Here is a 16,301-nt window from a genome sequence, read left to right as displayed (position 1 = left end):
TTTGCTAGAGGCGCAGTTCTTTGAACCCCCTTGGCAGGTTTTACTGAAAATTGGATTATATTCTATCCTATTAGTTGGAGATCCATTGTTGTCCTTTTCGATATGAAAATAATCAACTAAGCAAGCAGCACCTTCACCACCTCTCCAAGCCAATTCCACCGCTGCTATGTGATAAAATTTGCGTAGGAGTCCTATAGGGGTATTTTCATCCCAAAAGTTTATAATTTTACTCATTTCATTTGAAGTTAATAGTACTGAGCTTGTTTTGCGTTTAGTGGGATCTGTTTGTAAATTTCTTCGTGCTGCGTCGCGTGCATTCCGCGCTTGTTTGAATGCAACACTTTTAAAGGGGTCTAGCATGATATTATACTCCTTGTAATACTTTTCTTGTAATAATTTGCTTGTAATATTCCATACGGTTTTAACAGTAGCCTCCTTAAACCCTGTGCTATCCTTTTTTCTCATATTAATCGCCCAATCCTTGAGTATTAATGCAAGCTCTTCGAGAGTAAGATTTCCATCCAATTCATATTTTCTGGCGTCACAAAACTCCATAAATATTTTCCAAGTGTATTTTTTACTATTGACAGTATTTTTTGGTGTATTTTCTTCAATGATTTTGTCAATTGCCGCATCATTTTGAACACCAAAGCGAGGAAGTGACATTTTCGAAATAAATTGAATTACTGAAATGTCAAACAACTTTATTGTGTTGGTTGCTTAGCAATGTCATGACATAAGTGATAACTACCCGTGAAAACTATCCATGGGTAGTTATCAGTGAAATGATGGTTTCATTGGTTATTTCGACACACATGACTAGAAATAGACAAATTTGATAGGATAATTTTTTTGGCAAAAAATTTTCAGGAGAATTCTTTAACAGCCAAAACATTAACATATGAATCAAATGTGAATTTTTGTTCTGACCCCCACATCCATCGCAGAACAATGTAATCTGGGTTATAGTATCAAGTTCCAAGGATTTTAAGTAATCGAACGAAGCAGATGACACTTCTGCAGCGCCTCTCCCAGCCTGATCTTCAGTCCAAATATAAAACGTTGGATTTTTGGAGTTCATACCAACACAGCAAAAGGAATAGACGCTTATTTGGTGCGAATAAAATGCATCGGAAATTGGCGTGAGCGGTAAGGGTTGAACCTGCTGCAGGTCAAAGCAGAATTTCAGGGAATTTTCTGGCTCTCGCTTACAAAGCTCGTAAAAGGCTTTTGCTCTTCTTTTATGGACTTGATATTCAGTCATATACTTGGTTTTCTCTCTTTGGTCTTTTTCAGATTCAATTAAATGCTTTAGACGCGTGCATTGGGAACAGGTATCAGAAGCCGGGGACGAAAATCCAATATTGAATTTTGTTAGAAAAACCTTCCTAAACATGTGGTAGCCAACTTGATACTTACTATCAGCCTGTTAATTAAACATACGTTGTAACTTTTTAATGCTTAGATGGGCAGGTAAATAAACCCTTTGAGATTTTTTCCGATTATAATGACTTTCAGTTTCACGCAATTTTCCAATGAATTCGCGTACTCTCTCTCTCTTGTCCAAACTTTTTGTTGAAATATGGTCACCTCCTCTTCGCTCTCTACGACAGTCCCCTGATTCGACAATCTTACATACGGTAAACAACCTGTAGTTTTCAACACCTGTTGCGGCCATAAAAAAATTCCTGCACACTTTCACTGCCTCTGATTTTTTCTTTTTAATAATTGTTAAAAAGAAGTTTGCAGCCCTTGTTCTTTGTCGAGGATTATCTTTAACAGACCTCTTCCTTACGGTACCGGAAACGCTTATCATATGACAAAGTTTTACATCTTGAATATTTTTGTTTGGTACGCTATACAGCTTGCTTCTTACATTTTTTATATCTGATATTTTAACATTTTGGCATTGGTATGTGAGCATGTGAGCAAGGACGCTTGAATTTTTTTAGGTCTGGATCTGGATCTTCGTATCTAAATTAAAATAAATAAGGTTAACCAAAATGTGATTGCCTAAGAACTTAAAAATTTCAAAACTTTAAAACTTTATTGTAAATCAAGAAACAATATTTACGATAACAGTGTAGTCGAGTAATAGGTAACAAAAATGCTACAAGTACCTTTCAAGTAACTATGCCAAAATAACCTATTATACTAATCTAAAATCATACCTAATCTTACCTTTCATGTTTTTCTCTTAGCTTTTTCGAGGCTTTTTTCCTTATTCTGCTCCCTTGATTGGCTTCTTCCACAGCTACTGAATCTCCCAAAAAATCTGCTTCCATATTTTTTATTTGGTACCTATTACGGCAGCTTGTATTTTATTTTATTCAAAAACTACTAAAAGAACAGTATCAATATGCCCAAAAGAAAAAGGAGTGGTAATGAGTACTTTTCATCAACGGGAAAGCAAGTTGCTCTCCAGGTCATAAAAAGTTGTAAATGTTCATGAGGAACCTATGAGGAAAATATCTGTTTGATTTTCATTCCAATTTTGTTTTGCCACTTTCAAATAGTGATAATGGGTTCCAGGTATCAATAATGAAAGACTGGCTGATGCATTATTGGACAAAAACCAGGAAAATTCTTCTGGTGAGCAAAGTTTGGATAACTTTAAGTAAGTGAAATTCATTGAAGAGCCCATCATACCACTCATTTAAAATACTTTATTTGTGGGTTCAGTTTTTGAAGTAAGAAACCTATATCTTGCACATTTATTCATGTAATACATTTTTTCTTTTCCAATGACATCATATATTTATTATTTTTTTCAATTAGTGCTGATGAATTCACAAAATTGTTATTTCAGTATACATTTTTTTGAAAGTAGGAACATTCAAATTCAAATACATATCTAATATTTATAACATGAAAATATTCAGGAATATTTCATTCAGTGAATAAATATCTCGACTTAGATTTTTTATTTTCAATATTGGTAGTGTTTCTAGTTAAATATGTGTGTATTGTTTTTGGAATATATTTGTTTATGAATATCATGTGTCTCATAACTTGTATGGATCTCGCATCAAAATGCAACTATTTTTAGACATTCAATATATTTATATGTATATATATATATATATATATACATATAAATATATATATATATATATATATATATATATATATATATATATATATATATATATATATATATATATATATATATATATATATGTATATATATGTATATATATATATATATATACAGTGTGACCCATTTAAAATGGAACCACCCCTGTAGAATGTGCATTTTTCAATCAATCTCAATTTTTTTTATTGAAATATTAAGCATGAAAAACTGTATCTTGACACTAACTTTCACAATTTTAGTTTCATTTCCAAGGCACTCTATGGTTTTTTTTGTTTGTCAAAAACGGCAAAAGTTTATTAGGCAATTTTTGTTTTCAAATTTGACTACACCACTGGATTCGTAGTCGTTATAAATCAAAACTGTCAAATTTTCATTAAAAAATATTTGTTAACAACGAAGTTACAACAACTTCAATTTTGGAAACAAAGTATTTGTTTGTAATTTTTATTCAGATTATAGACATATTTGAGATCTGACAACACTGTCATCACCAAGTAGAACACCAGTGAATTTGTACAGTGAAAATCCGAAGTCAACAGCTCAATGCGTTCTACAGTTATAACTCCTGAAAATATGGTAATGTGAGAGATTTGTGGTGCAAGCGTTTTGTAATAAAAATTTGACTACGCCACTGGATTTGTGGATAATATTCCCTTAAAATCATTCATTTGAGTGTAGGTTACGAGAAGTGAAAATTAAAATAAAAATTGAATAATTGAATAACAGAAAATTAAAAGTTCATTTTCAAGTTACGCAGTAGTAGACCAAGTTCAGAATCTCATGTCATGGGATCTCCCAATTGCGCTTTTACCAAATCTTGATAGAATCTTGAAGTATTAATGGTCATACTTGTAAGCTTTTTGGAAGTTTCCCAATAATAAATAATAGTACTTTTGTAACAGCGCACCTGGAAAATCACATTTTATGAGATTCTGAACTTACTCTACCTTCTTCTATAGCTGATGAAAACAAAATGTATACAAACAAGTTTCAAAGTATTTATTCAACAATTAATTGCCATTAAGAAAAAACTGATACTAAAATAAACATTGATTTAAAACTAAACATTCAAATTTTTGTGGCTTCTACCAAACCTCCATTAAGTTCAATACATTTATCGTATCTCTTCCGAATATTGTTTACACTATTTCTTATTTGTTGAACTGTAATTTCGGCACAAGCTTGTCGTATCCTTTGCATGAGTTCAGCTCGATTCGTTGGTCTTGTTCTGTATACTTTTTGTGTCAGAATACCCCACAGAAAAAAGTCTAATATTGTTAGATCAGGCGATCTAGGTGGCCATTCAATTAATTCACTACCTCGTCCTATCCAATGATTTGGAAACTGGTTATTTAGCCACTCTTTAACAATCCTCGAATTGTGCACGGAACAGCCGTCGAGCTGAAAATATAAATTTACTTGTTCCGCAAGAGGCATTTCATCTATTTCGTCCGATAATTGGTTATTTAGAAATTCCAAAAAATTTTGCCCGTTTATGTTTCCATCAAAAAAATATGGACTTATTATTCTATTTTGTACTATACCACACCAAACGTTAACTTTTTCGGAATATTGACTTTTACAATTGATCCAGTGCGAATTTTCCGTAGCCCAATACCGAGCATTTTGCGATGAAACTACCCCATTGGTGCTGAAAGAAGCTTCGTCACTAAACATTATGAAGTTTAAAAAATTTCTTGTATTCAGGTACTCGCCTTGTGCCCACAAACAAAATTCCATACGTTTCACTTCATCACCTGCCTTTAAAGAGTGAAGAAATTTACGTTTAAATGCTCTCATTTTGTTTTGTTTAAGACATCGTCGAATAGTCTCTCTCGGTAAGTTTAAATCCAAACTGGCGACTCGTAAACTTCTGTTTGGGTGGTTTCTAAAATAATCTAAAACAGCACCTTCGTTTAAATTTCTTCTTCGGTGATTATTTTTTAAAATATGTTTGCTGACTGCACCGGTTTCTTTAAATGTTTTGTTAATTTTACTGACGGTGCTTCTGTCAATGGGAAGTCGATTTGGATGTCTGTGATTAAATATCCTAGCTGCTTCTCTTTCACTATGATAATTGTCCCCAGAAATTCTCACAATTTCAATTCTTTCTTCTAATGATAATTGCAAAGCCATTATTAAATGCACGTAACTAACAACTATTATTTTATTTATGATTAACTGTCAAAATCACAGCCTACTGTTGATTTATTATAAAACCTTTGCATAATGAGTTCAGCTTCCTCAAATTATTGATATCTCCTCTAAAAGATTGTTTTAGCTGAGTTATGAAGAATTTACAGGGAACAATTTTTGTCCTGCTCTCTGTTTTATTATTGAATAAATGATTTCCATGCTTTAAATCAATTTGATTTTAGCGGCTATGCGGAAGAATGTACTAAGTACTGCATAACTTGAAAATGAATTTTTAATTTTCTGTTATTCTAGAATACACTTCTCGTAACCTACACTCAAATGAATGATTTTAAGGGAATGTTATCCACAAATCCAGTGGCGTAGTCAGATTTTTATTACAAAACGCTTGCACCACAAATCTCTCACATTACCATATTTTCAGGAGTTATAACTGTAGAACGCATTGAGCTGTTGACTTCGGATTTTCACTAAACAAATTCACTGGTGTTCTACTTGGTGATGACAGTGTTGTCAGATCTCAAATATGTCTATAATCTGAATAAAAATTACAAACAAATACTTTGTTTCCAAAATTGAAGTTGTTGTAACTTCGTTGTTAACAAATATTTTTTAATGAAAATTTGACAGTTTTGATTTATAACGACTACGAATCCAGTGGTGTAGTCAAATTTGAAAACAAAAATTGCCTAATCAACTTTTGCCGTTTTTGACAAACAAAAAAAACCATAGAGTGCCTTGGAAATGAAACTAAAATTGTGAAAGTTAGTGTCAAGATACAGTTTTTTATGCTTAATATTTCAATAAAAAAAAATTGAGATTGATTGAAAAATGCACATTCTACAGGGGTGGTTCCATTTTGAATGGGTCACACTGTATATATATATATATATATATATATATATATATATATATATATATATATATATATATATATATATATATATATATATAACCGGAAACCATCAATCAACAGGAAAAGTACACTGAAAACGGTAAATAAATTAATAAAACATAATAGAATATAATGGAACAGATTTAAATTACAAATTTGTAAGAAAAAAGTTAGTTAACATTGATACAAGAATTTGTTATCTGAACAATAATTAGAACACTCAGTACATGATTTAGGTGCAACTAAAGAGTAGCCAATCAGATGAATGAATTGGAAAGGAGGTGTCAACAATTTGAACATGAAGAATTTGGAATTAAAAATTATACAAATTGAGAACAGAATATGCAGAAAGGTGATAAAAGTTAATCATTATTATTATAATTGTATATTGGGTAACATAGTTCATAAATATAAGCAGTGAAAATAGTGAAAAGTACGGAAATTCAAAAATTTCAAAAAATATTGCCATGGAAAAGGAAAGTTGTTGTGTAACAATGGGAGAATCAATAAAGGAGAAAAAAGTGTGTTTGGGAAGGAGCTACACGAAATTTTTTTGAAGAGGCCAATAAATTGAAATAACAGTCCTATTTTGCAACCAATCAACATAAATCCTTGAAAAAAAAAAGGAAAAAAAACGTACCTACATAAAAAAGGAAGGATACTTACTGGAATTTCTGAATTTTTGGAAAAATTCCATTTCCACTTCAAAAGGAGCCATCCCTGGAAGCTGAGCTTGTATAAGGTATCAATCATCCTCAATTTAAATTACAAAGCCTTAAGCGGAATCCAATATGAATTATATTTGAAGAATTCCAATCTTGAAGTCAGAAATTCATGTTTCCATTCACATCAGACTTTCAAGTGCGCGAAACGTATATCATTGAACTTTCTTGCACTCACTAAATTAATAATTTGATAAATATAAGAACTCTTACTGCTTTGAACATTGAATAATTGGAATTATTATTCATAGTTGTGAGTAAATATTGTTAGACTCCATCACTTCACGAAACACAGAGTTTTTTTTTGTGCCTATTGCTACGTATGAAGTATTATAACATCACAGAACATATTCTAAGAAAATTTACTACACCTTAGATATTTATTTGAATATTCATATAGGATAAGTTATCTGGCGCAGTTTAGGGTGAGTTTAAGTTGTCTTGTAAACCATTTACTGAATTTGTTATATTTATTATAAATTTGAAACTTTGAAGCAAAATTTTCATTTTTCATAAAAGTTAAGAGACACAAAATTCTTGAAAAACCCTTTCCAAGAATTCTACCTTGAGAGAGAGAGAGCTGCATGAGCTACCAGACTGAGCTGAGCAAACTTCGAGGATAGAGGTAGGACGTTGAAGTAAGATAAATATCTGCCGGAGCATAGAATTCTTTTCTTTCACAAAACTTTAAAGACATTGAATTGGAATCAGAACAGAAATAAATCAAATTTAAAAATAGAAAAAAAAATTTTTGAATCACAATTCCATCATCATAATTCATAGCAATATATATATATATATATATATATATATATATATATATATATATATATATATATATATACCGGGTGTCAACGAATCTATTAGACAAGTCATAATTTCTAGACTATTAGGAGAATTGAAATGAGATTTGGTATAGTTGAATAGTATGTGGAGAGGAATGTTTTCACATATTTTTCACTTTCCGGTCACTTCCGGTTTCAGCGGAAATGGCTCCGGTTCTGAATTTTTAAATGGAACACCCTATATATTGTAACATTTTTGGATTTCTGAGACAATTCTGGATCAGAAACTGACATTTCCGGAAGTTTTTCAGCCTACTTGATTTTTTTAGAGTCACTTTTAAAATTGCATCTAGGTGGCCATGATCGGACGTAAACTAATCTATGGACCTCAGGTGATATCAGAAAATTGCAATAGCGGAGTTTTAGTGACTAGTGTGTTGAATATGAATGAGACAAGTTTACAAAATAACATTTTCGTGTCTAACTATTATTTTTCAAATGGCGACCATTTTTTGACAAGCAATTTCCGAAAAAAGGATTTTTTGTCGAATCTAACGTTACTAATTTATTTGCGATTGGATCAACAAATTTAACAAATTTAACTAATAATATCAGCCATGCACTTAGATTTTTTGCAATATCCTAAGTTCTTGAAAATTCCACTATAGTAAATTTTCAAAGTGCATTTTTCCTTGTTCAAGACACATTTCAGCTCGTTCAATTGTTTCTCTCAACACGTTTTGTAACATTTGAGGCGATATACTTCTAAATGCCTGTTGAATCCTTTCTTCTAAGATTTCGAGAGTGGCTGGGGCTGTTGCATAGTAGACCCTTTCTTTTACATATCCCCAAATGAAGAAATCTAACACAGTCAGATCCGGTGAGCGGGCAGGCCACCGTACTGGACCGTTGGTTGCAATAACTCTATTATTAAAATGCTCTATTAAAAAATCAAGTACGTCTCTGCTATTATGGGGTGGTGCTCCATCTTGCTGGAAGTAAATTTGCCGTAAAACTTCTAAAGGCATATCATTAAGATGATCCTCGATTTCATTTTGAAGAAAACCCAAGTATCTAACCCCTGTTAACTGACCTTGAAACAATATTGGACCAATTATTCTGTTTCCAACGATACCAGCCCAGACATTGACGCCAAACCTTTCTTGAAAATTGCCCTCTCTCATTGCATGTTGATTTTGTTGGGCCCAGTACCGACAATTCTGCTTATTAAACATGCCATTATTTGTAAACCGTAATTCGTCGGAAAATAAAATGAAGTTGATAAAATTTGGGTTAACTCTATGATTTTGAAGCAACCAATCACAAAATACTACTCTTCTATTGCCGTCGTCAGCATACAAATGTTGATGTAACTGATATTTAAATGCTCGATATCCGTGCTTTTTCAGTATTTTTCTTGCTGATTCGTGACTTATCTGCATTTCTCTACTAATTTCTCTTAAAGAAACCGTTTTGTCAACTTCTACCATAGCAAGAACGTTAATCTCAGTCTCCTCATTTATGACAAACCTCTGTTCTGCGTCTCGATTTCCCTCTTGCCTAAAACGACTCTCAACATAGGAAAAATACTGATGAGATGGGTGTTGCCGATTGGGATATCTCTGAGCATACAACTCAGCAGCTTTCCTTGAATTTCTGTGGCATTCTCCAAACAATAACAACATATCCACTTTTTCACTTTGAGTATACATTATTTCGACGAAAAATTAAACTCAAATTAACGAAAATCAAGAGAAACTTCTACTTTCTGCTCATAAAGCTTATGTCACTGTCATAACCTAGGTAAGCGTTTTGTTCTCCAAAGTGGACTTGATGGAAATAACCGCAAAATATTATGCATCATTCCTATCCATGGCACCCTTGACAAAAGTAAATGAATTTGTATCGAGTATTTTCCTCAGTAATATTTAATTTATGTTCTTATTTGTAATCCAATCGCAAATAAATTAGTATCGTTATATTTGTCAAAAAATCCTTTTTTCGGAAAGTGCTTGTCAAAAAATGGTCGCCATTTGAAAAATAATAGTTAGACACGAAAATGTTATTTTGTAAACTTGTCTCATTCATATTCAACACACTAGTCACTAAAACTCCGCTATTGCAATTTTCTGATATCACCTGAGGTCCATAGATTAGTTTACGTCCGATCATGGCCACCTAGATGCAATTTTAAAAGTGACTCTGAAAAAATCAAGTAGGCTGAAAAACTTCCGGAAATGTCAATTTCTGATCCAGAATTGTCTCAGAAATCCAAAAATGTTACAATATACAGGGTGTTCCATTTAAAAATTCAGAACCGGAGCCATTTCCGCTGAAAGCGGAAGTGACCGGAAAGTGAAAAATATGTGAAAACTCTCCTCTCCACATACCATTTATCTGTACCAAATCTATATATATATATATATATATATATATATATATATATATATATATATATATATATATATATATATATATATATATATATATATATATTATATACAGTGTGGTACCTTTAACTGGAATAAATTGGTCAAGTCAGGTGATCCGGGTGGCCACGACACAGGCGCACCCCTACCTATTCATTTTCGATTGAAATGATCGTTGAGGTATTCCCTTACCTCAGTTTTCAAACGTGATGGTGCGCCGTCTAGTTGTAGCCACATTCTGAATCGTGTTCCCTATGAAATCATGTTAGGGTGGCTAAAAATGATATGTCATTAGCGGTGCACCACCTAAGTTAAGGTGGAAGGTTGAAACGTGCCGAGAACTGCGTGGCATTGGGGTGGATGAAAATTTGAAACTAAAAACTACATTACTGTCCATACAATATATTTAATTATCGGCTTATACAGTGTGTAACAACGAAAACTCAACAGAGCCGCTTTTGAATATAAAAAGTAAGATTTTTAAAAAAAGCTCGGACACGTCGATTTTTAATTAAAGGGGGACACCTTTCAAACTAATCAGATTTTTTGTAGTACGCACCCCCTCGGAGGGGTGCGTCCGACAACCCTTATTTAGATAGGGAAAGTAGATCGAGTGGCACCTTGTTTTAAAGGTCTTTAGAATACCTTTACAACTCTGTTGAAAGAATTTTTGTAACGATTAGTTTTCGATATAATTTGAAGTTAAAATTGCCATGTTTATAATACATTAGACAGACCACTCGGTAACTTGTGTGCCTAAATAAAAAAAAATTCGAGCAGTTCTTCTTATCAGTTTTTTGATAAATAAAATCCCTTTTTTAAAATCAATACCCACTCTTCTTCTTTCAGTTTTCATTAGTACATCGTTCGATTGTTTTGTTTAAATGGGTCGTGTATTGTTATTTGTTTAAAAATGCCTTACACTACTGCTGAAAGGGTTTCAGTTATTGCTTTTTTTTGGCAACGACCAAAATGCTAATAGAACATCAATTTTATTCAACGAGCAAAACCCTGGTAAACACCTAAGCAGAAATCACGTTCTGGATTTGGTCACAAAATTCAGGGAGACAGGTTCGGTTTTAAATAAGAAAAGAAATGTTCAGAAAAGGGTAGTGAATGACGATAATGCGATTGGAGTGATTGGTCAAGCCATCGCCAATCCCAGGTTAAGTACCAGAGGTTTATCAGCAATGGCCGAAATAAGCCATATGAGCACATGGAGAATCGTTAAAAACCACAAATTCCATCCTTATAAAATTAAACTTGTTCATGAACTCAATGACGATGATTTTGACCGAAGACAGGAGTTTTGTGAGGGCATGAGTGAGAGATTAATGCAAAATCCCGAGCTGCTTTATAACATCTGTTTTTCGGACGAAAGCTCACTTTATTTAAATGGTTGCGTGAACCGTCACAATTGCTGTTATTGGTCGGATGAAAACCCAAGACAATACGCAGAAATACATACCCAACATCCCCAAAAGTTGAATGTCTGGGCCGGAATATTAGGCAATCATATTATAGGTCCATTTTTCATTGATGGAAATTTAACCGGTGATTCTCATTTACAACTTTTTGAATAGGCAATACAACCTCGTATAGTTGAATCAATTGAACAGGATCCAAGATGTCAAGATGAATTTATCCATTTTCAACAAGACGGTGCACCAACCCATTATGCCCAGCAGGATCAGAAATTTTTGAATAATCATTTTGAAGGACAATGGATTGGCAGAAGAGGTCCAATTGATGGCCAGGACGATCACCAGATTTAACACCACTGGACTACTTTTTGTGGGGATATTTAAAGTCTGAAGTTTATGCTACACAGCCAGTCAATTTGGATGAATTACGTCGTAGAATTTATTGATGAATGCCAAGCTATAACTCCTGAGATGTTGAATAATATAAGAGCAAAATTCGAACAAAATCTTTATTGTTGCATGGAGCAAAATAGCGCACATTTTGAACATTCATTCTAAATTTCCTATGTGAGTTACCCTTATTAGGTGTTACTTTTTTTGTGTGTGCTTTAAAAAACAATTATTGGGATTTATTAACCCTAAAACAGTTTTTTAAACTTTTCTGTGTCATCAGCATTCAAGGAAATCAGCAGGTTGTATTCGTTGTGTAGGTAAGTTTTTAGTATGATTCACTTTTTTATCAGAAGCATAAAATATCCACGTCAAAAGGCAACCTTCACAAGGAGGTGCTACTCAATTTACCTGAAATGTAAAGGTGGTAACCAATCCCATTCCCCGAAAAAATATCCTCGTAATAAACAAATAATTCTTACTTTTTTACGAAATCAAATGGACACGTATCAGCAGGTTGTCATAAAAAGCAAAAATTTATTTTTTTTATGAAAGTTCTGAACGTAAATTGTACCTCAAAAACAATTTGATTTATTTTAAAAAGAGTTGAACTCAATAAAAATACCTTTAAATCTTCAAATCATTTCGGAAACTAATCGTTACAAAAATTTTCTTTCAACAGAGGTGTGAAGGTATTCGAAAGACCTTTAAAACAAGGTGCCACTCGACCTACTCTCCCTATCTAAATAAGGGTTGAAAATCTCACTTTTTATATTTAAAAATGGCTCTGTTAAGTTTACGTTGTTACAGTGTATTTAAATCAAGTACAACATCAGGAGATCAGCAATGAAATATGAAAATCATGTTGATTGGTTAAAAGAAAAGGTAATCCCAAATTTACCTGTGAATTCGCTGGTTGTGACCAATAATGGTCCATATCATAATATTCAAACTGATCCAGCCCCCAACACAAATTCTAGGAAGGTTGACATGGTGAAGTGTCTGCACGAAAAAAACATTATGTTCACCCCAAACATGCTGAAACACATAAGAATTGATCAAGGTAAATAAAAAGCATCATATTAGACACAAATTTGATGGGGTTTTGCCACTTCCACCCTACCATCCGGATTTGAATCCCATTGAACTCATTTGAATGAGGGATCTATGTGGGAAGTGAAAGTGGATTTAAAATCAAAAGTGATTCCAAGATCTGTCATCTCATTTACCCGACTAATTGGAATGTTATCAATAACATAGGGAAATTCAGTTATACTTATTCTTTTTTCTAGAACATGATAAGATGAAACATTTCGATATATTCAAACGTAAATGATCGTGGAACACCAGTCAAATTCTGAATCGATTTCATTTCGTAAATTTCATAATTTGTTTGAAGGTGATTGACAATGTTTCATGATGAATTTCACTAGTTTGGACTTCCATTGTCTAATATAATATAAATTGATTTGAAATCCCTGAAACAACTAGAAAACAATAATTGAAAATAATAAAAAAATAAGTAACAATTATGTTAAGCAAAAAAAAAACCTGAAATGGGAAAATTGTGAAATAAAATACTAGTGAAAATAAAACAATTGAACAAAAATTAAAAATAAAGAAATACAAAATGAAAATAAAAATAAAAAATGACTGTCATCACCCGAAGACGATTGTTGATACTAACAATCGAAACGTCGTGAACCAAGTTGGCTCAAAATCTCTTGACCTTTTTTATTTTTATCTTTATTTTCATTTTGTTTTTTTTTATTTTCAATTTTTGTTCAATTGTTTTATTTTTACTTGTATTTTATTCCACTATTATTTCATTTCAGGTTTTTTGCTTAAAATAATTGTTATTTACAGCTATTTATTTTTAATCCTTCTTTTTTAGTTGTTTCAGGGATTTTAAATCATTTTATATATTAGACAGTGGAAGTCCGAACTAGTGAAATTCAATCTTCATAATTGCTAATTACTCTGTATAGCTTTAGATCATCAGCGTAAAGAAGTTTTAGACAGTTTGTCATTTTCGCCAGGCCATCAATGAAAAACAGAAATAAAATAGGCACCCAAGTTCGAGCCTTGTGGCCTATGTTTTTTTTCGTAGTGGGACGATGCAGATCTTGGTCTTTCTCAATATGATGAACATTCATCTCGATTATGAAGACGGGTCGCGTTTGTTCGTGATAAGTTGACATTAACTAACATGCCAGAGAAATACATTACATCTGAATATTCAGAGATCTGCTCAGTCGGGCATGAACGATTGGGATGCTACATCGAACTCATCCAACTGCAAACTTCTAGTAATATCATCATTAACTTTGCCTCAACATCCATACGTATTTAAGTAACGGGTATAAAATTCACCCATTCAATTTGATTGCTGCTTTCAAAAAGACACTGATCACCTCATAAATCCATCGAATCGTCTCTAAATGCTATAAAGTGGCAATTGGTTATCGAAAACACATTAAATGAATGTTTCACAAACGTTTAATTGAGATCGGTTCAATGTCGTTAATTTCGATAAGGATGAAACATTCGAATTACCACTTTGGGTCAGATTGACCCAAAAAATCTATGAAGTTTTTCATTTCAGTGTCATATATTTTTCGGGTTTGAAGGCCGTCGATTTTTGTAATTTCTTCCTGACGTTTCGCCTCCGCGAGTGGCTAGCTTCTTCAAAGGTTCATACATCATTATCATCATCCATTAATCGGAGAATAACTCAGGATGTAAGATACTCTAAAGAAGTTAGCCACTGGCTCTATCAAAGCGTCAGAAAGAAATTCCAATTATCCACCGCCTTCAAACCCGAAAATAACCATTTTGTCAAGTTTTCCATTCGCCCAAATATTTCATTTGGGTCTGATGGGCCACCATCATTTTTGAAAGCAAGCCCTGAATCTTTAACTGAACCCCTTATTTGATTATTCAATCCATCAAATAACATAGAACAACATCCCCGAAAACTGAAAAAACGCGGATGTGATTCCAATTTTGAAAAATAAAAAGGAAAACTCAATACGAAATTATAGGCCTATCAGTAAACTATCTGCGATTCCAAAATAGTTCGAGAAATTGGTTTACATACTCGTAATAACAACAAACAAACTAAAATTATCAAGTACATTAATGAAAAAAAACTCAACGATACGTTCAAAAGTATAAACTGGGACCCGGTATTCTCTTCTAATGATGCAGATTCTGCGACAAATATATTTATTGATATTATTTCTGATTCGGTGAATGCATGTACTGAGGAAAGAAAATTCAATAGGAGACATAAAAAAATTGCACCTTGGGTTACTGATGGTTTATTGAACTCTATAAACAAAAAAAATAAAATGAAAAAAGCTCTCCTAAGACAACCTGATGATACTGAACTCAGAATTGAATTTAAAATGTATAGAAATAGACTAAACACTATCATAAAAAAAACTAAATCAAAATATTATAAAGATCGAATAGAACAAAACAATCATAATACAAAAAAATTATGGGAAGTAGTACAAGAAATTAGTAAAACTGAAAAAACCCACAAATATATTGACTCCGTTCTTGACGAAAGTGGGCGGGTGTTGACAGACAGAAGAGATATAGCCAACGAATTCAATTCCACATTTTCAGGTATGGGTAGAAAAATGGCCAACAGAATCAAAAAAGATCCAAATTTTGTCTTAAGACGAATAACTATGTCCAACTCGTTAGTCTTCACTCCGGTAGACTCAGCTGAACTCCAGATCATAATAGGAGAACTGAAAAATAAAAAGGCAGCTGGTACTGACAATCTCAGAGCTGAAACAATTAAAATTATATGTTATCATATTATTGACCCTTTGAAGCATATTGTAAACAAATGCATTGAACAAGGTACATTCCCGTCAGCATTTAAGAATTCAGTAGTAATTCCCGTACATAAAAAAGGAGATACTCAAGAAATAAGTAATTATCGTCCCATATCTTTAATAACCCATCTTTCGAAAATATTTGAAAAAATAATTAAAAACAGATTAGTCTCTTTCCTCAACAAATATAAAATCTTATCAGAACATCAATTTGGCTTCAGACAGAAGACATCTACTGAAGACGCAATAATTGCTTTAACAACAAAAATAACAGAAGCCCTCAATGAGAGTAGCCCTTGTCTGTGTATATTTGTAGACTTGTCGAAAGCTTTCGACACTGTTAGTCACCGTCTCCTTCTGCAGTCACTGGAAGATATTGGTGTCAGAGGAATCTGCTTGCAGCTCTTCAAGAGCTATCTAAATAATAGAACTCAGTCAGTAAATGTTGATGGTGTACTCAGTGACGTAAAGCCGATTGACTATGGAGTACCGCAAGGTACAGTCCTAGGGCCTATTCTATTTAATATATATATCAATGGATTGTTCTCATT

The 16,301-nt window shown here is 32.7% G+C and overlaps 1 protein-coding gene across 4 annotated transcripts in view; it reads left to right on the top strand.

Annotated features, from left to right (window-relative positions):
* The window catches only part of Lgr4 (Leucine-rich repeat-containing G protein-coupled receptor 4), a 329,080-nt gene that overhangs the window by 126,323 nt on the left and 186,456 nt on the right, over positions 1 to 16,301 (top strand). The window contains exon 2 of one of the 4 annotated variants that reach the window (XM_074185449.1): positions 2,533 to 2,617. The exons of the other annotated variants lie outside the window; for them this stretch is intronic. Coding sequence (XP_074041550.1) covers positions 2,542 to 2,617 — 76 coding nt within the window. The 5' untranslated portion in view covers positions 2,533 to 2,541. The remainder of the gene's footprint in view (positions 1 to 2,532; positions 2,618 to 16,301) is intronic. 4 annotated transcript variants of the gene reach the window in all.

Source organism: Leptinotarsa decemlineata, unplaced genomic scaffold (assembly GCF_025532065.1).
Source record: "Leptinotarsa decemlineata unplaced genomic scaffold, Ldec_3_MD MMD2_tig00026374_RagTag_RagTag, whole genome shotgun sequence".
Classification (NCBI taxonomy): domain Eukaryota; kingdom Metazoa; phylum Arthropoda; class Insecta; order Coleoptera; family Chrysomelidae; genus Leptinotarsa; species Leptinotarsa decemlineata.
The sequence above is the reverse complement of the archived record's forward strand: the minus strand, read 5'-3'. Positions and strand labels throughout refer to the sequence as shown.